We start from the raw sequence: 27,233 nt of genomic DNA, 5'->3' as shown, positions 1-27,233 counted from the left end.
TTCAATTTCAGACAATCTAACTTTGAGATGCTGACAGGGACAGCTGTCCAACAGGTGAATGATAAAGGAACTGCTGAACAAGCATCCGGACCTTAGCAACAGAAACTGCCCTTTTACTTTTCCTTTCTCTTTTCTCATGTGAGTGTTGATGAGGCCACATCGACTCCATATAGTCTAACTGGAAGAGCAGCATGAAGCACTTAATGAAGATTCAACGATGCTACTCAACTGCAGGAGAGCTGAAGTCTAAACCAAGACTGGCCACCAATAAGTCAATCTTTCAGTATTTCAGTGGCTGATCTGAAATGGGAATAAACCTTGACTTTTCTGCCAAGCTACAGAAGAACTGTCTCATAAATTTCCCTACCTTAAAGGTTACTGATGTGTTCCCAATCTTTTCGAGGAATCAGCTAGATGAGATAGTGAACACACAGAAGTCAGCATCCAAAAGGATTCTGCCTGGCAAGAGCAGGGGTCAGCAAACTGCTGCCCCAGCACAAGAGCTAAGGATGGTTTTTGATACCTTTTAATATAAAAACAGGTGGTTTAGTAACCAAAAAAAGGCAGTTGGCAGGACTTTGCCCAGGTCAAGGTTTGGGCTCAAGCAACAGTGTGAATCTAATAAGATGAAATGCAACAATAAATATCAAGTCTTTAATTAAGGTACAAAAAAATCAATTTCAAAAGTAGAAAATGAGGGAATCATGCTTAGACAGCACATGTTCTGAAAAAACTCTGGGGGCTTTAATGGACTGTAAGCTAAAGGAATCGGCAGAGTGGGGAGGGAGCTAAAAAAGATAACACAAGAGGGGCATAAATTCCACGAGAAGTGATAATCCCACCACACTGTGCCTGTTAACGACTTCAGTATAATCCGTGTTGGGCTTTTAAAGTCCTTTATAACCTGACTTCTTCCTATCCTTCCTACACCTCACTCCCCTCCACACTCTGCTATCCAGTGACATTGGCCTCCCTGCCCTGACTCTGGCCATTTTCACTAGCTGGCCCCACAACTGGCATTCTCTTGCTCCTTACCTCCCCCTTCTGGCCTCCCTGGCTTTCTTCATGTCTCAACTAAAACCTTTCCCAAGCCCCTCTAGTACTAGCTCTAGTTTTATCCTGTATGTATCTTGTTTGTACATAACTTTTTGCTGTCTCCTCCCGGTAGAGTATCTGTGCCTTTCTATTTGTATCCCTAGCACTTTGCACAGACACTACCTAAAACACTGACCTGACTTGTGATGTGATCAGCCATGAACCTGATTGTTCCACTCAGGCATTCTTGGTATGGAATATGCTGATGCCTGCTCCAACCCACCAATGCACCTCTCCACCTTCATTTGAGGCTAACATTGAACTTTAATTACAGGGAAACTGTAATGACCCATGGCCCAGACATACATCACAGGAAGAATACTGGTACAAAACACTCGGGCCTTTCTTTCAGGGAGAAGCTTGAGGTAACTAAAAAACAAATAGTACAGTGTCATAAAAGTCACCTGTTCTGGACCCAGCTCCTTGTCCACACACACTGCATGCCCAAGACATACATACTAACGGACCAACTCTGTGCCCTGTTAATCCAACTGCATGAAAGAGTCTGGACAACTAACATATTAGTTTAATGGCCTAACTATGAAGGATTCATTTAGGAAACTGCAATATGGTGGAGTCTGATGCCAAACAGGAACACCTGCAGGGCATTATCACCTATAGAGAAATTTTTTTTCCATTTGGATTCTGTGCCAAGCATCCACAACATCTCTCTGTTTTATTTTTCGCTTTTTATCAGAGAATTAGACAGTTATCTCTGCTCTTCTGCCCTCATGGTGTGGTGGAAGCAATATCCTAATTCCTCAACGTCCTGGGCAAGTTAGGTTAGTTTTTCCTTAGAAGGTACTGAAACCCTCCTTAAGATATAACTGGCTACCAAGACTAAAGGTTGACCTCCATGGATACCAAGTTTCCTTAACTTCAAGTTTTCTATTGCAAAGAAATCCCAGGTCTAATTCCTACTTCTGCTCCCTGTGTTTTTTCCATCTTCCCCTATGCCTACCTTTGTTTGGAGGGCATTTACTTTGAAGGAGTTTTAATGAATTCTTCAAGGAATTTCTCAATCTTTTCTGGCACTTAAGTTGCAGTGATTTTCATGGTGGTCTGTTTATAAAGGCTTATCACAAGCATCCCCTGAAATGATGCTTCTCGCTGCCTTTGGAGGCATGCTAATACCAACTCTTAGCAAGTCTTTTATCTGGGACTTTAACAAAGCTTAGGAGTCAGCCTTCTGGTGCCACCTTCTTCAATCTTCCGGCTTCATTTACAACAAAAATGTTTCCTTTAGTAGCATGGCCATCAATCAACAAGGGTTTAAAAAGTCCTTCCTGTGGCCCATAGGCACATCCCAGCAAGCCAGGAGGGTGCTGGAGACATAAATGCAATTAATGAAATAATCTCTTCTTGTAAGGTGCTTAATCATCTAAAAATTGTTGATTTCTTGACTCCTCTTTGTCTCCTTTTCTGAAATTCTGTCTCCATCACTGCCAAAGCTGAAAAGAATCAACATACTACTAAAGGTCATTCAGTATTTTCCTTTGTTTCAAGGGTTGCAAAGGTCAAAGAATTCTTCATTAACTGTCCAGTAGTAGTAGTATGTTTGCATGGGGGGTCTCTCCTATACTTTGCTAGCCTAGTTCTCTAGAAAGCAGACATAGATCAGAGGTGACCTCTTTGTAAAATGGTAAAATAATAGGCTAGAGCTTATACCACTGGCAAAGTGTTCCCAAACCCAAGATCACCTCTGTCAACTATGAAGCCTCAAAGTAGGTTTTTGTGGATTGACAAAAATACCCAAGTCTAATTAATTTGGAATTTATGATAACTGGGATAGAACCTTCATAGCTACCTATAAAATAAAAGTTTACTTAGCAAATTAAAAGTATTAATGATTGCCAAGAAAATGTTTAACTACTTAAAAGAATATGATTTTCAAGAGCTTCAAATATATTTAAATACAATTGATAATTTCATGACATACCATTCTTATCTATCAATTAAAACACAAGTCAAATCTTTTAGGTTAATTTATGTCTACTTTCCATAGACAAACTTAAAATTACTGAGATTAGAGTTAAAAGGGATCTTAATGACCACTGCATTCAACCTTTTTTTTAAACAAATAATAAAAAATACATTTCCTATAATGAACTATAATTCACAATGGCCTTTCTCCAAATGACCAATAAAATCTTATTTTAATGAACTCATGGGACATATCTATATTGTTTTGTTATAATGGGATTTTGCTTAAAAAAATTTAACGCCAGATATTATACTACCAAAGTAGTGTTGCCAAATTCCTCTCTAGGGAATTTACAAATCAAATGTTATACTCTGAATTCAGTGGGAAAGAAAGGTTGGGAAACCTGCAATCCATTCTCAAAGGAAAGATTCAGGATGTGATGGAGAGAATAATGGGTTTGAGTCTAGAAGCCCTGCACTCCAAGTTCAGCTTTGCTACTTACTCCCCAAGAACATCACTGTACCTACCTCTTTGGGTCTCAGTTTCCTTACCTGAAAGATGATCTGACAAAGACTAGATGAGTTTAAATCTTTTACTTTGGACTCTCTCTTCTGGACCCAGAATCTTAATGAGTATGCTTACATACTGGTTGATAAGTTAGGTTACTGAAATAGTTAAGATGTTTGAGATAAAGAGTAATTGTGACTTGGTAACTGGATCAATTTTCAATTCTCTTCTGGCTACAATACAACTAGCACTCAATCAAACTGGTTTCTGAAGAGAGTGACTACTATGAATCCGTGAAAGAAAGGATTCTCTATTTGAGAGAATCATCTGTGGCCAAATACACAAAGTGCTTTGTCTAAATGCCACCAGCAGTAAGGATATCTTCACATTCAGAATCCTTCTACATATACAATCTGTAACTGATGAATGGGTTATGTTCCAAAAGGTCACTTAGTAACTGGGTGCACAGTGTCCCACAAGCATATTCTAAATGGCAGTTAGGTTCTAGGCCACAAAAGTCCATTTCAATGACTCTGAAAGTTGGAAGGGCAGTAAGGGTATTCTAGTCCACTACCATCTATGCCCAATCTCTTCACTCCAAGCACAACCATCTCTCACCAGACAATGGCAAAAGTCTCCTAAATGACTTTCCTCCCTCTGGTTTACTCTCTCTCAAATCCATCCTCCACAGAGCTACCAAAGCGCTACTCCTTAAGCTCAGGTCTGGCCACATCGCTGCCCTGTGAAAGAAGTATCAATGAATCCCTATTAGCTAGCATCTCCAGCTTCCTTTTTTCATCTGATTTTTCATTCATCTCCCTAGCATACTTGGCATTCCAACCCCACTGGCTAATATTCAGTGCCTCCATACAACATTCCATCCCTTTCCTCTGGGCCCTAGCAGAGGTATTCCCCTTGCCTCCAATGCTCTTCCTCCTCCTTCATCTCCAGCTGGAATCCTTAATTATATTCAAGTCTCAGCTTAATTGTTATATCCTCCATGAAGCCCCTTCTGATCCTCCCTCTTCCCAGGCCCCAGAATACTATCTCCTGTGTACCTAAATTGCATATACTTAGCTGTACGTTTGCAACTGGAAGAGCTTAGACTTTTCATTTATGTCCCTGCATCTGGCACAATGTTGCTTAGCACATAGTAGGACTGTGATACGAACATGATAAACACTGGCTGAACAGAACAGAATGGCTCCCTTTGTCTTCTCCAGACTAACTATCCCTAATTCTCCCAGGAGTTTTCTTTCTTAAGGCAGTTCCCAGATAAATACACCATTAAGGGCACACTCACAACCACAGAGCTAAGGTGTTTCTGTGTAGCACCAGACCCACATTGTGGCCCTACCCTTCTAAAGGTATATGACACAAGAGAATTGGGATTTCCTGTGAATAGGAGGGAATGGTACTTTTATGAGACTGTAAGCTGCATTCACTTTTTTGTTTTCTAACAAGTGGGTTGGGGCAGCAATGTGGTGCAATGGGTAGAGTGCCAGGCCTGGAGTCAAAGACTCTTCTTGAGTTCAAATCTATCTTGAGACACTTACCCAGCTGCGTAACCTTGAGCAAGTCACTTAACCCTATATGCCTCAGTTTCCTCATCTGTAAAATGAGCCGGAACAAGAAATGGCAAGCACTCCCAGTATCTTTGCCAAGAAAACCCCTCCAAAAGGGGCCAAATGAATCAGACACAACTGAACAAGCTAGCATACACTAGTTGCTCACAGTGGGCTTTTAACACCCATGTTTCTTTTTAACAGTAACTATTGCTTAGCTAGTTCTGTTCCCAGTTTATACTTTTCAGATTTCTGTACCTACATACTAAGTTATGCACTCTCTGAACCCCAACTGTAAAAGCAAGAGAATCAGATGAAATGATCTCAGACATCTATTCTGTTATGACGTGCCGTGATTCCACCTACAGACATCACCAGAAGATGCTAGGGCCTCCTTAGGAACAAAGGCCCCAGCTGATCTGGATACATAAAGGAACATGGCTGCACTGCCCTGTTACATGTGAATTCAACATCATGGACCAAATATCTAAGGCTTTACCAGCCCTGAATGCTTAATGGAAATTTTCTAACTAAAAGGTGAATTTGCTTATGATTGCCACTTTCATGATTGTGAACTTGGCTGGTTTAATGAAAATTTTGCCTTAGCTAATTCTGCTTTGTTTTCCCCTAGAGGAAAAACAAATATATTCAACTGCCAATACATAAAAAAACAAAATGGATGAAAAACACTCATTGTCCAGGCTGTAGCAAGTGGTTGGATACTAATGGTTATACTTTAAATTGTGGGTCTACCTCACTTTGAAAAAATGTGAAAACTTGATTCCTGGGCAAATTTTTATAGAGCAGAAAGACAGCTGGGGTTGGTGACAGAGAGCCTGGATTCAAATCCAGCTTCACCACTTACCACTTGAGTGACCCTGGGCAAGTCAAGTTAATCCACTTGGCTTTGGCTTTTCATCAGTGAAATGAGGACACTGGATTCAAAGACCTTTGAGCTCTCTTTCAGCTCAAAAATCTATGATTCTGAATCTATGAATTAAGTAATGGTGGAATAGCTCCGACAGGTTCAGAAGTGTCTCCACCTTTCAGAAGGAGATCCATTTATTCAACTGGCTAGATGTGGCTTACCTTACTTACTGACAGTATTTGGGCACACACAGAGGTAGCCTGCCTTGGTGGAGACTGGGCCTTAGGGCAGAAAGACCTGGGTTCAAGTCTCACTTCTGACTCCCATGGGCCTGTGACCCTGATAAAATAATTTAACCCCTCAATGCTGTAGTCAGCTCTCTAGGATTATAAATGCTACCAAATGCATGGCGACCTACATATATGGAGGGAGTTTCCTATTGAGAGTAAATCACAGCTCCAGTCCTTGTACTTGTCCGTTATATTTAAATATTACAGGCTAAACCAAGAGTAGCTTTCCCTGGGAAGGAGGACTGACTTCAAAAACAGACTCTATCTTCAAGGCTGGGTAACCAGAAAGAACACTGTCATCTTAAGCCACACCTTGAGCATCACAAGGCACAAAATTAGGAAGAGGCTCCATGTAATTCGCCAGCCAGCCCTGCCACACAAATGCTTTCTGGAGCTCTGAGCTCATCTCATAGAAGATAGAGTCACAGCCCAGAAGTCAAGAACAGTCCAAGCAGCTTCTGTCTTGGAACTGACAACCACTGAGGATGAAAAAGGTAGCCTGGGCTCTACCTGCATCTTCAGACAGGGGTGGTCAGGAATCCTCCTTAGCAGTGCTGCCTTTAGGGTTCATTACTGGTGCCCTGTGGGGCAGCAGACAATAGAGGCCCTTAAAAGTACAATAACAGGTGTGGGGTCCATGGCCTCTAAGGTCCTTCACATTCCCCACATCTATGATCCTCGAGATCATGATCTTGAAAGCCAACTCAATCCCAGAGAAACACCATCCAAAAGATGGCCCTTCCCCTTTTCGGCCTTATCAGGCAGTCTGGTTTCACAACTCTGTGGAGGAACAAAGGTAGACTTTACCTAGGAAAGAAAATACCCAGTTCTTACTGCAAGATCAAACAAGCTGAACCCTAAATGATGTCGATAACCCATCTACAGACACCTTTACAGCACACACCTGCACACGGAGATACCTGCATACACAGTTGGGCTTATAAACTAACTAGGACTTAATTGACAGTTGGACTTATATAACATTATAAAGAGTAGTAAGATTCTCAGGCCCAACCAACAATGCTTGTAAGTCATAATGCAGCAGCACAATTACTCAAATATTACTAGTCTGAATTCTGGAAAGATACTGTGAAGCTGGAGGAAGAGAAGCCCTCCCCATTTTCCTGGGCACAGGGTCCACCTCGGACAAAGTTCTGAAATAGATGAAGTTGTCTTTGCCATCCTTCCTCCTCTGGAGGACACCACCACTAGGGACATGTGAATTATGGCCCAAGAAGACCAACCTCAAGCTGTGAGGCAGCTAGGTAGCTCAGTGGATAGAGCACTGGGCCTGGACTCAGTAAGACCTGACATCAAATCCTGTCTCACACACTAGCTATATGATCTTGGATAAGTCATTTAATCTCTCTCAGCCTCAGTTTCCTCAACTGTAAAATGAGGATGATAATATTCGCACTTATATCTTAGGGTTGTTTGTAAGAATCAAACTAACGAGTACACACACACACACACACACACACACACACACACACACACAAGTACTCTAGTCATTTATAGTGATGATGATTACCCACTGACCCCCACCAGGCAACAAGAGCACACCAGTCAGGCCTGCCACAACAGGCCAAAGGGCTCTGCAGATTCCTCAGTACAGCTTATCCTGGCCAGTTCTTAGGAAGAAAATAATATGTTTGAACTAATTCACAGTAACATGTGAATGATTAACCTCAAGGTTATCTCCCACTTTTTGAGGATGCTTGTTAGTCCAAATGGATCTCTAACCAGCAGACTTTCAGGCAGGAGTTTGTCCTTAGGACCAATGACATCATAGGTGATGCCTTGACTTGCACACGAATTGGATTAGAGTGAAGCAGAGTTGCAAAAAACTGTCAGTCTTACTCTCTCTTCCTGAGTCACTGGTCCAGTGGCAAGGCAGAAGTCAAGACAACTGGCCATGGCCTGGGATGCATCATCAACGTCAAACTAAGCTCTAACTGCTCCACAGCACCTGTTTCAAGTCACCTTCACAGCTGTTGGAACAAATTCTTCTCATCTGCCCATTCTGTGGGGAATGTCTTTCCATGTTTGGGGTAAACATCCCCCTGCCTCACCAACAGACCTGAGGTCCACTGATTACTCATAATCTCTTTTAGTCTATCTGCCAAGATGGTTTACTAGGGTGTGGTCACTGAACATGCTACAGCTTCTCGACTGTAGTCAGGTGAGTCAGGTGACCAAGGTGGACACCAAAGATGGAAGAGCAATCCTGAAAAGGGCTCAGCAAGCCCTCACACCAAAGGTGCTAGGCCCCCTGAACACTCTACATACCCAGGGCAGCTGCTGGACCTGGTATAGGGAAGACCTGAGTTCAAATCCAGCTTCTGACACTTATTAGCTGTGTGACCCTGGGCAAGTCACTTAACCCATTCACCTTAATCCACTGGAGAAGAAAATGGCAAACCACTCTAGTATCTTTGCCAAGAAAACTCCATGAACAGCATGGTTCACGAGGTCACAAAGAGTTGGACACAACTGAATAACTGAACATCAAGTGAAGTGAAATATTTGGGGCAGTTCTGGGGAGGATATTTTAGTGCAAAGGGTACCTCACTCAAGTAGACCAACCATGCTCAGTAGTCTATACCCAAAGATGGTCCCTCTAAGTTGTTCCTACTTTTCATGGCTTCTTTCCATTCTCTACTTTTAAAAAATGGGGGGTGGGGTGGGGAGAAGCTTAATTTTTTCCCCAATGGCCCCTATGGCAACAAGTCCTGGTGGAAGGAGGGCAGTGGTACTGAGGCACAGTCTTAAGACCATAACTCTGTGTGGGGTAGGTGTGTGTGTGGGTGGGTGTGTGTGTGTGTGTGTGTGTGCATGTGTGTGTATGTGTATAAAACATGGCAATTAGCCCTAAAGACCCAAAGGTCCTGAAGGTCCCTTCTGCTCTAAATCTCTGCTCCCATCATACTATTAATCTTACCAGATTTGGGTCAGTCTTCCAAATATTTTTTCCTGATTCCCCCAGGTGACCAATTACATTCCTTTGTGACTGACCACTCCAACCTCATGTAGTTACCCCTGGGCCCTAAAGAACAGTTAACCTGCTAATCTTAAAGAATGTTTCACTCCCACCGCTTCACTTAAGTAATCTGCATATGCCTCTAAAACAAAATCCACTACTGCAGAAATGTGTTTTACTGGCATGGGAAACTGACCCAACTCAATGGCTTTGATAAGTTTCAAACTTCTCTCCTTTAGCCAGGTAAAATTACTTCTCAAGAGCTACTCACTCCCCACTTCTCGGAGAGAGCTCTACCCTGCAGTCATGATAATCATGACTGAGGCCACTTTCTCATGCCTCTGTTGGAGTATTTATTTCAACTCCATGGACTTCTGCACTCCCCAAATAAGGAATTTAATTATTAAGTACGAGGGGCAGGTACAGTGATAAAGATCTCTCTGAAGTCTTGAACCCAAAAGTGAACCAAGTGAGAAAATAAAAGGCATCTTCGTCTCTGCTGATATCTGAAGCTGAGGTTTTCACTAGTGAATGGAAGATTCAGGAAGTGAGAAGATGCTCTCTGAGAATGAGACTTGGAGTTCTGGAGCCCAGCTTGAGAAGCTAGGCACGGGGTAGCTCTTGAGAACAGGGGAAATGTACTGGTTTTGAGGCTAGTAAATCTGACCACAATGTCTATGGGTCAGGAAACTTATCTCTATTCTTGACAAATCCTAGACCACATTGTTAAAGGGCTGGTTTGTGAGCCCCAAGAAACAAATGACACCTGATAATGTCATTTCCTCAACAGAGTTATCAGACTCACAAATCAAGTAGGTAACACAGACATAATACACCTGGACTTCAACAAGGCACCTGATAGACAGTGTCTCACATATCTTTACAGACAAGATTGAGAGATGAAGTCTCAAGGGCAGTAGATTCAGGTGGCTTTTAATTATTCACAATTCATCTGGATTTCAACACACATTTAACAATGGCCCTCATGATATCTTTGAGGACAAACTGGAAATAGTAAAATAGTAACATCAGACTGGTCAATGGAGGGAGGAGAAGATGATTTTTGTTTTTAAAAACAGTATCCCTATATTTCAAGGAGACATGATCTCCTTGGGGCCAAGATAGCAAGATGAGAGCTTGAGAAGAGTAGTTAGGTAGATTCCTTAAATGACTCCACTCAAAAGAGTGTGATAAACAGATCGCGATCAACCTGGAAGACCTCTAGTGGAGTAGCCTGGCGGTGTCCTGGATCCTGGCTGAAGGATTTGTATATGGTTTCAGCAGTCATATTTTAAGAACTAGAGCAATCAAAAGATGATGACCCAGGAGGCAAAGAGACTAGAGAGTAGGAGCTAAGGGGGAAATATCCTATCTGTTCTCAAATATCTGAAGAAAGGTCACACTGATATGACATTAGGTCTGTCCTGCATGGTCTCAGAGGGCAGAATTCAAAGCCATGGGCAGAAGAAAAACAGAGTCCAGCTTGAAATAAGGAAAAGGTGCCAACAATCAGAACTGACCAAATGGAAAAGGTGCAGCCTCAGGAAGGAGATTCACCCTGGATAAAGGTCTTTTTCCTGCCAGAGGCTGTTGTCCAGGGAGGCTGCAAATGGGATTCCCATTCAGGCCTGTGGACTGGATCAGATGGCCTCTGAGACCATCCCAGCTCAAGCTATGTGGACTCAGTGTTACCTCCTTTTCTAGAGACAAGTCGGTATGTTTTGGTGGAGATCAACGTTCGAATCCCAGCTCTACTCTAAGCAAATCTGGTAATCAGAAATAAATTATAATCTTTTTTAGTCCAAATTTCCTCATTGGAAAAAGTGAATGGATTACACTAGATGATGGCCAAGGTCCTCACAGCTCTAAAATGAGATGATTCTGGAGTTTGAAACATGAGTCCGAAGAAAACACCCGTGCTTCTGCCTGATGCTCTAAGACGCTTGATGAGATATATCTGAGCTGACCATGACCTGACTCTCTTGGCCCTGATTCCTTCCATTTGTCACAACTTACATTCTGAAGGGTCTTCCGTCTGCTCCTCCACAAGAAAGCCCAAGGGCTCAAAGACCTTTTCTCCCTCCCTGATTAAGAACATCGGCTCCACTTACCTCATAGATTTGCAGGCTCCCCCTTCCAAGTACAGTATTTTTTCCTTTTCTTTATTACCTAGCAATTTGTTTCTGCTGGCCCAAGAAATGTGGCAACACCCTAGAGTGCAAGGTCCTGAAAGGCACTGATAATTTTTTCATTAAAAACACTATTGCAAAACTGTTAACATTTAGTACAGAAAGTGCTGCCCATAGAAATCCAGAGTCTACATTGCAGATCTCACACCCACAATGGCAAAATCTCCTTGGGATTTTAATGCCAACACCTATCTTTATATCCTGAGGCAGCTTAAAAAAAATTAACTCATGCTAACAAAAATCAAAATCTTTATCATGTCAAAATAAAAACATATTTTTCTCCCATTAGTGAGAACAGACATGTGTAAGGAAAGGTAATATGACCTTGACCAGCATACAAAGAGAAAGATGAGATTCTGTAAACTCAATCTTTACCTCTTTCAGAAGGATGGCTATCCAAGAATCCTGCTTCATCCTTCTACAACTAGTACCTTATGCAAAAACTTAAACAAGCTCTGTGTTAAGTCTATAGCCTTTTCCATTGAAGACATGGCCCAGGCCTCCAATCTTTATAATGATTTGGGTGGTTTAAAAGGTGTACATACTTGGCTGCTCAGGATCGGACCAAACTAATCTCACTGGGCTTTGGAATTCTAGGTAGGAGAGCCAGGGAACAACTTCACATTGGGAAAAAAGTCAGTCATTATGTCTTGACAGACTGGGAATCCTAATTCCCTCCAGGCCGGTAGCACTATTCCTTAAGGTCTTTGGGCCTTTGGGGAAAGCCCAGGCAGAAGATGGAAGACAAAAAACTCCTTCCCATTATAGCAGCTCTCTCTACCCTCCTGCTACACCTCAACCCTTACCTTCTATTCCCCACCCCAGGTGGTCTTCCCTCCTGCTACCTCCAGTTATCACCCTCTCCTAGGCCAAGTTATAGAGCCATTACCTTCCTCTAAAATAGATTATCTTCTCACTCCTTCAACTTCCAAAACAAGTACCACCTCCAGAAAGCTCTCCATATATATTTAACCCGTTCCTTTGTTTATTAATTAAATTTAATCTTCCCTTTCCCTACAGGTTTTTGCAAAGTGAGGCCTCTGTCTTGTCTGCTCATTGGCCTGTGATTTTTGCAAAAGCTCAAAGAAATAATTGAGGAAGTCCTGAAAGTGCTCAATAGAGGGCTGTTTCCTGGTGATTGTGCAGTCTTTTAAGTTGATCCTGGTCCATCCAGTCCATTTACACCACTATGGGACCTCAGAAATAGGTCATTTATCCCAAGCTGTCACTGAACAAAATCTCCCCATGCCCAGCCTTTGCCTGAAGACCCCCCCAGTGAAGTTCAGGAGCCTACTTCCCAAAGCAAGATCTACTAATGCTAATCACAAATCTCTCTCCACAACCCCAAATTAGGGCTCTTCTGCCCCTCAGATGATCCAATCCCTACTCACTTGTAATCATTCTCTTCTAAGTCATACTCCTACTAGGCTAAGCCCATTCTGCAGACTCCTTCACTGAAAGCAGTGACATTCTTACCCTCTATCCACCGTGTGTGTTTATACATACATACATACATACATACACATATATATGTGGGGGTGTGGGGGAGAAAGAGAGAGAGAGAGAATGTAGCTAGCATTTTACAAGTGGTCTCCCCTACCCTCATTAGAATGGGAACTCCCCTAGGGCAGGGGCAGCTAGGTGGTGCAGTGGATAGAGCACCAGTGCTCTACCTCAGGAGGACCTGAGTTCAAATCTCACCTCAGACACTTGACACTCACTAGCTGTGTGACCTTGGGCAAGTCACTTACCCCCAACTTGCCTCCTCCTGGGTCATCTCCAGTCATCCTGATGAATATCTGGTCACTGGATTCGGATGGCTCAGGAGGAGAAGTGAGGCTGGTGACCTGCACAGCCTCCCTCACTCAAAACAAAGTGAAGTGCAAGTCATGTCACCATTTCTCTGATGGCATGGTCTCCTTCGGCATCGAAGGATGCACACACACACACACACACACACACACACACACACACCACTTACCCCTAGGGCAGGGAATGTCTCTTGCCTCTTTATCCCCCAAAACTTAATACAGTACTTGGCACACCGAAAGCGTTTAATAAAAGCTAGCAGACTGATATCCAGGTGCAGAGCCCAGGAGGCAGAGTTCCTTACAAGAATCTTTTCCCCACCCTAACTCGATCCGGTTACCAAAGGTCCTCTAGGCCCCAGGTCTAAAATCCCCTGGTTAAAGTCTGACTCAAAGCCCAAGTCTAGAGTCTCACCCCAAAACACCGGGATCCCCTGGATTCTCCCAATCCACCGCCATACCCAGAACCCTCACAGTCCTAAACCCTAAAGTGCCAAACCCGGAGCTTTCCTGGCCTGGGCCCCGGTAAACACCAATCCTCACCTCCACCCCAGGGCTAGATCTCCGTGGTCCCACCTGCCAGACATACAACCCTTTCCCTTCCCTGAGGGACCCATCCATTCCCCCCCCAGGGTCTCGGGTCCTCAAAATGAGGCCACGTGTGGCGGCTCCGGACCCAGGGCACCCCACGGTGACCCCCAAGGCCCTCTTCTGCCCCTCTGTTCCTTTGTCTGGCGTGGTCAGCTCCCACGGACCCACCTGTCACCTCCACACAGAAGGTCCTCCAGGGCTTTGTCCAGCACTACCTTCTCTCACCTCCAGGAGGTCCCACAGACACCTTCCCCCCAACCTTCCCTCTTCCCAGCCCCCCATCAGTGCTGATGGTACAACAACCCCCCCCCCCATCCAGTCCGCCTTTGCAGCACCCTCTCCCATACACACTCCTTCCCCTCCTCGAACCCGGGCCCCCCGCGGGGCACCAGCAGGCTGGCGGGTCTCCCCGGCCTCCGGCCTCTGTCCGGCCCGGCCCGAGAGGTCACTCTAAAGCACAGGTGGGTTATGTCCTCGCGACACCCCCCCCGAGGTCCCCCCGGACCCCAGATCCAGGGTCCACTCAGGCCCCTGCTCCCCAGTTACACGTGGGTGGACAGGTGCCCAGGTGCCCCGAAGGCCTTCCCCGAGTGGGCAGAGCGCCCGACACCCCGCCTCCTTCCCTTCTCCCCAGGCCGTGGCCCCGGCCGCTTCCGCCTCCTCGGGCCTGGGCGCCCCCGCAGGCTGCGGCCTAGCCTCCCTGGCAGGCCGGCCGGCCGTGGAAGGGGCCGTGGGGCCCCGAGCGCGGGCAGGAGGAGGGGGCTCGCACTCACGGAGGAAGGGGCGCGCCAGGAGGCGGGCGGCCGCAGCGAGGCCCGCACAGCCCGAAGTCATGATCGCGGTAAAGGCGGCTCCGGCAGAGACCCTGGCGACTCCGGTCATTCGCCAATGACATCTGCAGGACCCCGGAGGGGGCCTCGCAGCGGCCGGACGGGGAGTGCAGGTGGCCGCGTCAGACGCCGGAACAACCAGGCGCTAGCCAGGCCGCTAACACGACCGCAGACGAAGAGAATGGAGAGAGAACGATATTCTAAAACTGCGAAAGAAATTCTGTGTTCCATACCTTCCCTAGAGCCGAGATCTGCTCGATTATCTTTCCACAGGCCAATTGGGAACAGCCTCCTGAGAAGAGAATGGAGGATGTAGCAAGAAGGGCAGCGCGCGGCCTCATGGGAAATGTAGTTTACTACCCGTGTCCTAGTGGGTGTAGCAAAGGGAATGTGGGAAAGCCAATGGGCAGAGGGGGGTGGGCAGAGGAGAGCCCTGGGACCAAGAGAAAAAGCCAAGAAAGTAGTTTTTTGAGACAGAGCGCTGACACAACTCAGCTCAACTTCATTTCAATTCAGTACTCTCATCAGTAAAACAGAGATAATAATAGGATTTACCTCCCAGGTCTATTATAAGGATCAGGTGAGATAATATTTGTAAAGCACTTTGTAACCCTTAAAGTGCTCCATCACTTGTGATTACTGTTGTTAATTTTATTAAAATCCATTGTTACAGATTTTATTCATCTATAATCTCCATATAATAGCTAGCTTTCCTGCCACCCAATGATGAAGATGAGGATGTTGTGTTTGTCCTTCATTCTCGAAGAGGACCGTGAGACATCAAGGTGATGACATGACTTGCAGTTGACTTTGATTTAAGTGAGGGAGGGCTGTGCAAGGTCACCAGCCTCCCTTTCTCCTCCTGAGCCTTCTGGGTCCAGTGGCATGATATTCAGCAGGACAGACTGGAGATAGCGCAGGATGCAATGGGAGACCCTTTCAGACTAAGGTCTTAACACATTCTCACTTTGAGCGAGATACACCCCTCCAATGAATAGTCTTCTTTAAGTGTTTACTCAAGGAATAACCCTTAAATTAAAAAAGAAAATCAAACTGGGAGGGGGAGACCCTAAGGGTTCCTGAGTAAAAGGGAAACAGTTACTATTTAGTAATATATTGAGTTTAAGATGGACATCCAGTTCTAGAAGAAAGATAGTTGAAGATGAGAGACTGAATATTTAAGGTATATTTAAGAATCATCAACATAAAATTCATGAGTTGACAAGATCACCAAGTGAAGTACAATAAAGGGAGAAGAGAAAAAGGTTCAAGAAAGAACCCTATGGGACAACTAATGTTTTCAAGGGCATGATCCAGCAGAGACTGAGAAGTGGTTAGACATGTAGAAAGAGAACCAGGAGAGGATGGCATGTAGTCATAATATGTATATGGCACTTTGAGGTCTGTAAAGCACTTTACACATGGTATCCCCCCCAAGGAAGTATCTGCTGTTATTATCCCATTTTACAAATGAGGAAACTGAGGCAGACAGAGGTTGAATGACTTGCCCTGGGTTACACAGCTAGTGAGGTCAGATCTGAACTCAGCCCTTCCTGACTTTAGATCCAGTCCTTTATCCACTGTGGCTGCTGAATAAAATTAATAACAATAATTCTAAGTATGGAGCACTTTAGGGATTGCAAAGTGCTTCACAAATATTATCTCATCTGATCTTCATAATAGACCTGGGAGGTAAATTATCTCTGTTTTGCAGATGAGAAAACTGAGGCAGAGAAAAATAGAGAAGCTGCATATCACAGAAGGAAGACAATGAGGAACTTGGAATCAGAAAGACCTGATATTGAACTCTGCCCCAGTCACTTACCAGCTGCGTGACCCTGGGCAAGTCATGGGCTTACTGATCTGGGCTGGAAGAAACCTCAGAGGCCATCTAATCCGAGTCTTTCATTTTACAGAAGAAACTGAGTCAGAGAGCAATGTGGCATAGTACTGGCAGAGGACTAGCAGACCTCGGTTCGAATGTCAGTCACTTCACCAGCTGTGTGACTGTAGGTAAGTCACTTAACCACTCTCAGCCCCAGTTCCCTCATCTGTAAAAGAAAAGGGTTGCAGCAGATGGTCTCTGAAGCCCCCTCCAGTTCTAAATCTTGCCAAGAGTCACTAGAGCTAGAAAGTGTCTAAGACAGGATTTGAACGCAAGTCCTTCTGAGTCTAGCACCTGCTGGGTGCTAGGCAGGAGAATACAAAAATAAACAAAAAATGAAACAACTTTGTCCTCAGAGAGTTTATGTTCTACTCAACTGAAGAATTCATGAGAAATATCATTTAACTTGCCTACGCCTCAGTTTCCTTCTCTACAAAATGGGGGTAAGAATTCCTACCACACTTGCTTGCTTAAGAGATTATCTTAAGATACACCATCAAGATATGATAGAATTCACTTGTTTGTGTTTGTCCTTTGTTTTCAAAGAGGCCCCTGACATCAGGGAAATGATGACATGACTTGCACTTAACCTTGTTTTGAGTGAGGGCAGGCTGTGCAAGGTCACCAGCCTCACTTTCTCCTCCTAAGCCATCTGGATCCAATGACCAGATATTCATCAGGATGGCTAGAGATGGCCAGGACACAATAGGAGACCCTCGTCCTTTTAGGCTAAAGCCTTTTCAGGTTCTCACTTAACAGACCTAAGAGATCATGAAGCTCAATTCCCTTGTTTTACAGAAAAGTAAACAGAGGCTCAGAGAGGGGAAGTAGCTTGCCTAAGGTCATATAAGAAATAAGGTCACATAAGAAGGTTTCAGAGGCACAAGATTTGAAAACTTTGGAAAATGCAAAGCCCATTTTACTCCTTCCAGGATGTTTAACCCCCAGAAGAGAAAATGTTAAGGGGAAAATGATAAATGCTTTCAAATGTTTGAAGGACTCTTCTACAGGAGAGGGATTCTCTTTATTCTGCTTGGACCCAGAAGGCCAAATCATAGCAGATCTGGACCTGATGTCAGGAACATCTTCCTAACCATGAGAGCTGTCCCAAAGTGGAATGATCTTCCTGGAGAAATGGTGAGTTGCCCTCCTCTGAGGTCTCTAAGCACAGACTTTTTGTTTTTTTGTATTCCCCTGGGATTTCTAAGATGGCCTTTTGTCCAGGGGAGTTATCTTAGTAATTGAGGACTGTTCTGTGAAAGTTGGCCTTGGCTGTCAGGAACACAGGGCACAACAAGAGTATTGCTTCTAAGACTTCAATCTCAGGATGAGATGTGCCCCCAGACTTCTTTAATTTGACATAAGAGCAGCTAGGTGATGTAGTGGATAGAGTGCTGGGCCTAAGTCAGGAAGAACTCCTTTTCCTGAGTTCAAATCCAGCCTCAGACACTTATCAGTTGTGTGACTCTGGGCAAGTCCCTTAACCCTGTTTGCCTCAGTTTCCTCATCTGTAAAATGAGCTGGAGAAGGAAATGATAAATCACTCCAGTATCTTTACCAAGACATGCAGTATTGCCCTGAAGCCAACTTAACTTGTCTTCTTGAATTTGTCAAATTTTTCAGAAATACGTGCATGTTCATTTCTCTTATAATAAATCCAGTTGCAATGTATATCTCAGGGACTTATGATCATTTATTTATCTATCTATCTATCTGTCTATCTGTCTACCCATTCATTCATTCATTCATTTATTCATTTGTTTTTGCTTAACGGGGTCACAAAGAGTCAGACAGGACTGAAAAAGGACTGAACAGTAACCAAAATGTCAGAATCCATTTAAAACAGAGTGCTCAGAGGGACAGATTCCAGGGACAGAGCAGATTCAGGGAGACAGAGCAAAGCAGCAAATACCCAAACTAAAGGCAGACTGAATCCTGCCGATGCAGCAGCCATCAGAACCACCCAGGTGTCATTAAGTAACTCCATTAGTACAAAGGGCATTTGGTGAACAATTCCTTTGCTCTGGAAGCTCCCGGGTTTGTTTTTTTGTTTTTTTGTTTTTTTGCTGTTGTTTTTTAATTTCTATACCATCTTTAGATTTGGTAAACAAAGACAAAACCTAATAGGATCTGACAAGGCATGGTCCTATTAGTCTAGCCTTCACTACAGCGGACAGGAAATTCCTCCCTACATTGTCTCTCCTGACGAAAACAATTTTTTCTTCAAAGTTGTGAAAAATGGTAGATTGAATTCTATGGACCATTGCCTGACATATATAGCTTGCCAGAGGCAGGGTAGCTCAAGGAAATGGGAGACACTAGCACTGGACCAGGCAGCGTGGTGTGGCCATATCAAAGAAGGTGCTTTGTTCTAGGAGCAAAATAATTGCAGTAGCTTAAAGGAAACATGAAATGTGAAAATTTAGAGACATCTCTACTCCATTCATACAGACTATTTGTGCCTCACCTGTGGTAGAGCCTTCTGAACTCATCTTGGACTGATCAGCCATAGTCAGATACATTGTACATTGACCCCAGCAGAATGATGGCATTTTCCTTCTTTTCAAGAGCAAAGGGTTAAAAACCATAGCATCTCAATAAGAGAGGGGCTGACCTTGAGTCAGAAAGACATGTGTACAGCATTTAGCACAGTGTTTGGCACATAGAAAGCGTTATGTAAATATTAGCTATTATTATCACCGTGTGGTGGGGCAAGTCACTGAACCTTTCAGTTTCCCCCAGGACATCAGAAGTCTTGATTACAAAGAAATTTAGCTTTTGTAGTAGTCCTAGGAGCTGAGATGATGGGATAGAGGTTCTGGGAACCCCCTTGAACTCTCCTTGGATCTTTCCATTTAATCTCGCATTTACCTGAGACCATAAACCTTTCATTATCACTTTGTCCAATTGCCCCCAGCTATTTCCCACCCTTGATGCTTTCAAAATACCTATGCCCAGTCTATGTCTCGAATGATAGTGTCCAATTCAAATAGAAATAAGGGTCACCAATCCATACATACTGATCCATATTGACTTGGCTTTAAAACCTAATATCATCTATGTTTTATTGTCTGTACTCTCATTTATCTTGTTAAATATTTTTCAGCTGCACCTTAATCTATTACACTCAGGAGTGTTATGGAATACATGCTTGACATTTCTGGACTGCATGACTTCTAAGGCTCCTTCCGAGGCTGAAACGTCAAAAGTAACCTTTTGTAGTCCCATAATGACTTGCCTTATCTTGGGGCTGGTTAATAATTTCCCTGGTTCCTCTTTATTACCTGCTCCCTTTCAAGATTATGTGGTTACTGTCCCATCCAGTGGCTGCTGAAATGTGGGTCTTCCCCTTAATTTAGGTGCAGAAGAACAAAGTTATGAACGTTTGAAAGGACCATTTGCCAAGTATTGTGAAGGAAAATAAACGTGAGCCTGCCATCTGCTAGGTTCTCTGACCTCATGGGTTAGAGGAGAGCTTTAGAGAGAATGTTCTGGGAGGTGCCAGAGAAATAGAGAGCTCTGGTTCAAGCAGTCTCTTTTCTGTTCACCTAGGAACTCTTAGCATTGATGAAAAAAGAGTCTGGAGACCCAGATGAATAATTTTGGCTTCATTGATAACTGGTTATTCGACCTTAAGCAAGCCACTCACTTTTCCAGGTAATTAACTGGTCAATCAACCAGGAACATATCTAGATGCCCAGTGTGGGCCAGATACTATGCTAGGTGCTGGAGATGCAAATGAAAAAATGAAACAATCTCTGCCCTCATGTTCTAGTATCTTCCATGCCTGGTACCTCAGTTTTCTCATCTCTCAAATAGAAAAACAAGCCTTGTTCTCTCTACTTACAGAAATGTTCTAAGGATCAATTGAAGTGAGGAAGTGAAAGGCCTTCTGTGTTTGGCCCTGTGTTATTTAACATTTTAATCCCAAGGACAAACTTAACCAACCCAGGTCTGCAAGATGGCTAATATGGAAATATAATTTTATATAACTTCACATGTATGTGGGAATCATTTTACTTACCTTTTCAAAAGGTAAGGGACAAATTGGGGGAAGCAGAGAATTTGGAACTCAAAATAAAAAAAATGAATGCTAAAAGATGTAGTTATATACCTTTTTGTCACTGACATTAATGAAAGATATGTCAGTGGAAACACTGGCTCTGAGCATGTAGAATTCTGAAGAAGAAAGGCTAAGTAGAAAGTGTGATTCAGAAGGAGAAAGCTGGTAGGGAGCCTCGATAGCGTGAGTACAGAGTCACTGTGTGGGGAGAGAAAGAATGGTAGTCACCATAATAACTCATTGCACTTATTCAATGAAAGTTTCACAAAACATTTCACACGTTATCTCATTTGATCCTCACAACAATTCTGAGAGGAAGGTGCTGTTATTATCTCTGACTTACAGATGGAGACACTGAGGCTAAGAGAGATTAAGTGACTTGCCCAGGGTCACACACTAGTATCTGAGGTTGCATTTGAACTCAGGTCTATCCTTACTGAGTCCAGTGTTCTTCTCAGGCCATTGCCTTTTACGTTAGGGATGACATAAGGGAGGATCTCTTTGGAAAAGGTACCTAGTAACAAATTGGACAGAGTGTTGGATTTGATATAAAGAAGTCCTGAGCTCAAATGAAGCCAGTTGTGTCCTGGGCAAGTCACCTCTGCCTGACTCAGTTTCTTCATCTATAAAAGGGAATAATACTCACCTTATAGGGTTGTTGTAAGGTTAAAATTAGATAATATGTAAAATTCTTTGCAAACCTTAAAATGTCATATAAATGTTATTGTTATTATTAACCTTTAACTTGGATGAGAATGTGTTTGGGAGGTAGGTCCTGTTACTCCCCCACCCCCATATAGTACTATAATCCATTGCTCATTATCAAAGTTTGGACTCATTAAATCCCAGAACATAGGACTGAGAAAAGCCAAAAACAGAAGGGAAAAAGGGGCCAGTCCTTAAACCTTATGAAGATCATGGAGAATGAATATGTAATTGAGTCCCTAAGCACTTGGTTAGCTGCCTTTCACATGGTTTTGGATGATCTAAGCAAGTTCTTAGTATGACATGCTGACACTAGCCTAGACAACTTGGGGGCAATTTTGTAACTTGGTAAAAATGGTCAATGGTCAGAATACTGTTGAAGTTGCTAATGGAAACTCACTAAATGTGAATTTCCCCACTCACAAGTTGGAATTCTTGAGGTCACAAGATTTACAACTTCTGCTGAGCCTAAAGATTCATTCCGGCTGCTTCCTAACATGTTCCCTGGTCTTGGGCTTTAGTAATGGGGCCACAAACATAAAAACTCCCTTAGAACACAAACTCTCCTGAATGCCATCTGGAGTGGCATAGTAAAAAGATAATAGGGAAAGAACTACATTGTCCCATCACAGTCAAGAAAATCTGACTTCTTCCCTCTAGATGAGTATATTTTGCTAAACTCACATATGTCAGCCATAGTTGTATTGCCTCTCTTTCTGAAATGCCTGCAAAAAACTTAAGTGTGAAAAGGAACACTGAGACACTCTCCTGGGGGGAAAAAGACTATAACTGCAGCTTTCCCATTTTCATAGGTCTGATGTGTTGTCTTCCCTGCTGCACTACCATTTGTGTTGAGGAGGTTGATTTTTGTCAGATAGAGAACAAACACAGTGCCACAATGTTGAATTGGCTGAGTGTCTGCATGAATGTTAGGAGAGAGGCTGGGAGAGGTGGAGGGAAGGAATGGGAAGGAGAAGACTGCCATATCAGCTTGAACCAGGATATAATCAAGTGCATAAATGCATGTGTGATCACATCAATGTGAATATTCTCTCTAAGAATGCAGATTGCAGCCCATCCTGTACAACTTTTTTCCATGTTCTCCCATGAGATCCACCCAATGTTTAGGGGGCTTTCCTTGCAGTCTCCTAGATACCAGTAGAATCCACAAGCTGTTCATTTATACCTCAATCTCTCTAAGTAGCTCATCCTGTTGTTGTTTTTTGATTATATTTCCTTAATAACATTTCATTTTATTCTTCAGACTCTCCATATATGGAAAACCATTTCCTGATGTAAGACATATGCATACACCCGAATAAATATCACTGATAAAATCTGGTTGCAGAGATAGCTAAAATACTTAGGATATTTATCATGTGATTTGAATTTTTAAATCAGCAGAGTTATTTATATTTCAATAGGATCTCTGGACCAAGACTAGCCTATGAGAGCTGGGTAGAAGATTGGACTTCTTCATTTGACACCTGGGAGGTGCTCCCTTGAATTGTTATTCACCTTTCTTTTAGTTGGTGAGGCCTAGGGAAGGCTGTCATGTGCCCTTGCTAAAGGTAGAAGCAATCACAGATTTCCAGAAATCTCCTAGAAGAAGCAGTTAATCACTCAAAGGAATTTGGCATTCCCATCCACACAAAAAAGTGGATGAAGAATATCCATTTTAACATGCATTTGGATGTACGTGTGATACAGCTTGCTCATGGTATGTATAGCTAGGACAGGGTACAAATGGATAATAAGTTGGCCCAGAGTAGACCAGAAGGAGGACTGTAAAACAGATTGCTTTCAGAAAGTGGTAAAACTCCTTTGCTGATTCCAAGTTTGCCATGAAAGCACTGGCCCCTCTTTCCAATGGTAACGTTCTACCAGTATTGTCATATAGAAGCAAGGCATGGAATATATCTGCATCTAAAATTTAAATATGAGTTTCAAAGAGAGAAGAAATGGAGAGGCACACAGAGGGTGTGGGAAGTTTGCAATATATAATCAGTTAAGAATTTTGAAAAAGAGTAGGAGTAAAAAGTGTCATCATGGATTATATAATAGGAAAATATTTAATAAATGAGTGAATATTAAAAAATAATCTAATTAATTATTGTGATGGGCAACAGCCAGAGGGCTTTACTAGTTCTCTTGTAATGTTGGAAGAAAGTGAGGACAACTTCCAGCATACTGAGTGATCCCTTTATGGTGAATTTTTGGGAGAACACAGACCATAGTCTCATAAAACACTACTATCCTTTTGGTCAGATATCAGCTACCCCACCATTGCTCCCCAAAGTTCTCAGGATTATGACATTAACCTTGTTGTTTTTTCATACCAAAACTGAAGTATGACCTGGTCTTTCTATCTGCCATTTATATATTATCTAGTGTGAGCTCCTAGAGAACAGGGAAAGTCGCCTTTGGTGTCCTCAGCACAGAGTCTGCACTAATAGATACTTATACTTTTCAATTCCGTTCCACCTGTGCACTATCTCATGTGCACAGTGCATGCACGCACACACATATAGACACACACACTCACACACACACACACACACAGTTGATACTCTTAATGACTCATCTGGTTTGACTACCACTTAGCACTAAACTTTGATGAAAACAGGCTGTCCTGAAAGTCCTCTGGATTTGAAGCAGAAATTCATTGATCAGCAAAATGCTGTCCTATCAGATCTAATCATTTACTTTGTCTTTCTTCTTCCTGATTTTTCGCAAATACCTCCATACATTTTCTGGCCACTTCATTCAACAGCTGATGGCTGGTATTCCTGAACCCTTTCTCTCTGCTGGACTTGGAGTCAGGAAGCCCTGCATTTGGGTCCTGCTTCAGGCTCTGAACAAGTCTTTTAAGGTTTCGCAAGTCAAGTTATTAAGGCACCAAATTTATGTGAAGTCCCTGCTGTGGATTAATTTGTAGGACTAAAAACACCCGAAGTCCAACCTGCCCCCTCAGTCCTTAAGTCAGCAAGTATTTCAAATACTGAGTTCCTACCATATACCCTGGCATCATTCTAAGCATTATGGGAGAATGCCATTATATGACACATGGACCTTGACTTGTAGCCAAGTGGTGCAGTGAATAGTACCTGCTTGAGATACTTATTATCTGTGTGACCCTGGGCAAGTCATTTAACCTTTGTCTGTCTCAACTGTGAAATGAGGATCATAATAAAATCTCTCTTCCCAGAGTGCTGGAAGGATCAAATAAGATAATATTTATAAAGCACTAGGGTCTAGCACCTAGTAGGTGCTCAGAAAATACTTATTTCCTCCCTGAGCTGAGTTTTAAAAGAAGCTAGGGATTTGAAGAGGCAGAGATGAGGGAATGCATGCTAGGTGTGAAGACAAAGGCACAGAAAGGGGAGATGAAATATTGTACATCTGGAACCATCAATAGGGCATTTGTTGGGACTATACTTTGTATAAAGAGGAGAAGTGTATAATTCTGGAAGGGAGTTTGGATTCATATTGTGAAGGGCTTTAAATGCCAAACAAAAGAGTTTGAATCTAAACATTTTTAAATGTTCTTTTTTGTTTCAAAATATATCTCTTCCTCCCTCCTTCCCTACGCATCTTCCATAACAATTTTTAAAGGGAAAAAAAGCAGTTCATTGATACCAGTCAACCCTATGACCATGTCTGCCAAAATACACAATATCTCACACCTGTAACTTCCCACGGGGTTTGAGGTTGGGGAGAGGCATCTTTCCAGAGAGTTATTGTTTCCTGAAGAGGTTGTGTTTTTTCCTAGAACCAAGAGAGAGTCATTGGAGTTACTTGAAAAGGGAAGCAATATTGTCCAACCGGTGATTGAAGAAATAAAGCTTTGGCAGTTGTGCGGAGGATCACTTACAGAGGGGAGAGGGGAGTCAGGGAGACCAATTAGAAGACTGTTAGCATAGCCCAGGAAAGAAATGAACTAGAGTCTAACTTACGTCTTTGATGCTGTAGGACGATAGTGTAGGATCATAGAAGGACCATAGGCCTTCTGGTGATGTTTCCTCCCAATGAGTGTGATCTCTTTGCCGCCATTCCCAGTTGAATCCCCTATAGTTCTTCTGCTGTTTACTGCCTTTTGTGATAAGGTGTGACCAGCTGTAGAATTCCCCTGTTTTGAGCCAGAAGGGCCATGGCATGGAAGACTTGTTCTGTTTGGACTCAAGGCAAAATTAGTTGCATGATTGATACAGGCTTGAGAGAAGGAAGACCTTCCTAAAACTAGAGCAGTTCCAAAGTGGAATGGGCTGCCTCAGTGGCCTTCATTGGAGATCTCCAAGCAAAGAATAAATGAAGGTTATTTGCGATGTCATAGGCAGGATTCTTGGTCAGGTAGGGAGAGGTTAGACTCAATGTCTTCTGAGCTCTCTCAGGCATCTGGAATTCTGCTATTTGTACACTTACTGAGCCACTAGGTGGTAGTATAAAGCAGTAAAACAGCATTGAAGCATTCCATATAGGAGCAATATCTCCGTGGGTAGAGGTACTTTTTTTTCCAGTTCTGCAGCCTTTCGTGTGAAACGCAGTACACGAATGAATAAGTCCTTATTATGTGCTAAGCATTAGGGGTACAGATAGAAATGCTTGTCTGCTCTTGCTCTCAAGGAACTGTGTTTAGCATAGTGCTTGGCACATGGTGTTTAATACATGTTTATTGACTGATTAAAGAAGACATACAAATAGGAGGGTTTATCTGCAAGGGGGATGGAAAGACCCAGAAGTCTTAAGGGTACAACTGTGGGATGGATAATAGGAAACCTTAAGGCACAGGGGTCCTGAGCAAGGCTTGGGAGGAATCTAGGGATTCTAAGAGGCTGAGGGAGTGAGTGCATTCTACATATGGGGAACAGCTAAAGCAAAGGCAAGGAGAGAAGAAATGCAATCATGTAAGACACGATCCCTCCCTCCCCTTTGTAGTCCTGCTGAAATGATAAGCCTATAGCAGTTATCCACTAGAACCTAAGGGACACCAAAGGGCAGAAGAAGCCCCCTTCCCCCACTCCTGTCTGCTACAAGACATACATGCAGGAAAAAAGATTTTATATTAGAAGCGCCACCCCCACCCCCTCCCCTGAGAGAATGCCACATGGGATACAGACGATAAATGTTCTCTCTCTAGGAAGTTCATGAAAGGGATTGATTTTCAGCTGAGGTGGTTGGGGAAGCCTCACAAAGACAATGGAGATTCAACTGGGCCATGAAAGATGGGCAGGATTTCAGTAGGTAGTGAAGAAGGCCTTTCAATTGGGGCCAATAGTGTGGGGAAATATCTAGAGGTTAAAAAAAAAAAAGGACAAGCTACATGTAGGGGATAGTGAACAGACACATCTAGGGTACGGGAGGGAGTGATAATAGAGACAGTGAAATAAGGAGGTATGTGGCATGATGGATCAGGCACTGGATTCAGTGTTAGGAAAACCTGGGTTTGATGCAACCCTCAGCAAATGACAACCTCTCTGTGCCTCAGTGTCCTCATATGTAACATGAGGGAGTGAGAATCAGTGGCCTCTTTTGCCAGCTCTAAATCTGTGATCTTGCATAAATTGCATACCAAAGAAATGGAAAGTTAATATCAGTAAATGTTGATAACTGGACAGCTATTTCCAGCAGAATCAGAACATAGGAACTGATCATTTGATAATATCTGAATATGGACACGGTTGTTTTCAGTCACTCCAACTCACTGTGACCCCATTTGAGGTTTTCTTGGCAAAGATACTGAAATGGTTTGCCATTTCCATTTCCAGCTTGTTTTACAGATGAGGAAACTGAGGCACATAGACCTTGGCCAAGATCACACAGCTAGTAAACATCACAGGGCAGATTTGAATTCAGGAAGCGGAGTCTTCTTGCACGGAGCCGCCCACCATGGACATTAGGGCATAGCAGTTCAGCTCAGGCTGTAAGTGCTCATA

The 27,233-nt window shown here is 43.2% G+C and overlaps 1 protein-coding gene across 1 annotated transcript in view; it reads right to left on the bottom strand.

Moving 5' to 3' along the window:
- SUCLG1 (succinate-CoA ligase GDP/ADP-forming subunit alpha) overlaps nt 1-14,712 on the bottom strand; it is a 44,455-nt gene extending 29,743 nt beyond the window's left edge. The window contains exon 1 of the mRNA XM_072637008.1: nt 14,591-14,712. Within this exon, the coding sequence (XP_072493109.1) occupies nt 14,591-14,699 (109 nt within the window). The 5' untranslated portion in view covers nt 14,700-14,712. The remainder of the gene's footprint in view (nt 1-14,590) is intronic.
- Between the last annotated feature and the right edge of the window lie 12,521 nt (nt 14,713-27,233).

Source organism: Notamacropus eugenii, chromosome 1, assembly GCF_028372415.1.
Source record: "Notamacropus eugenii isolate mMacEug1 chromosome 1, mMacEug1.pri_v2, whole genome shotgun sequence".
NCBI classification, from domain to species: domain Eukaryota; kingdom Metazoa; phylum Chordata; class Mammalia; order Diprotodontia; family Macropodidae; genus Notamacropus; species Notamacropus eugenii.
Note: the sequence above shows the minus strand (reverse complement) of the source record. Positions and strands in the feature narration are given on the sequence as shown.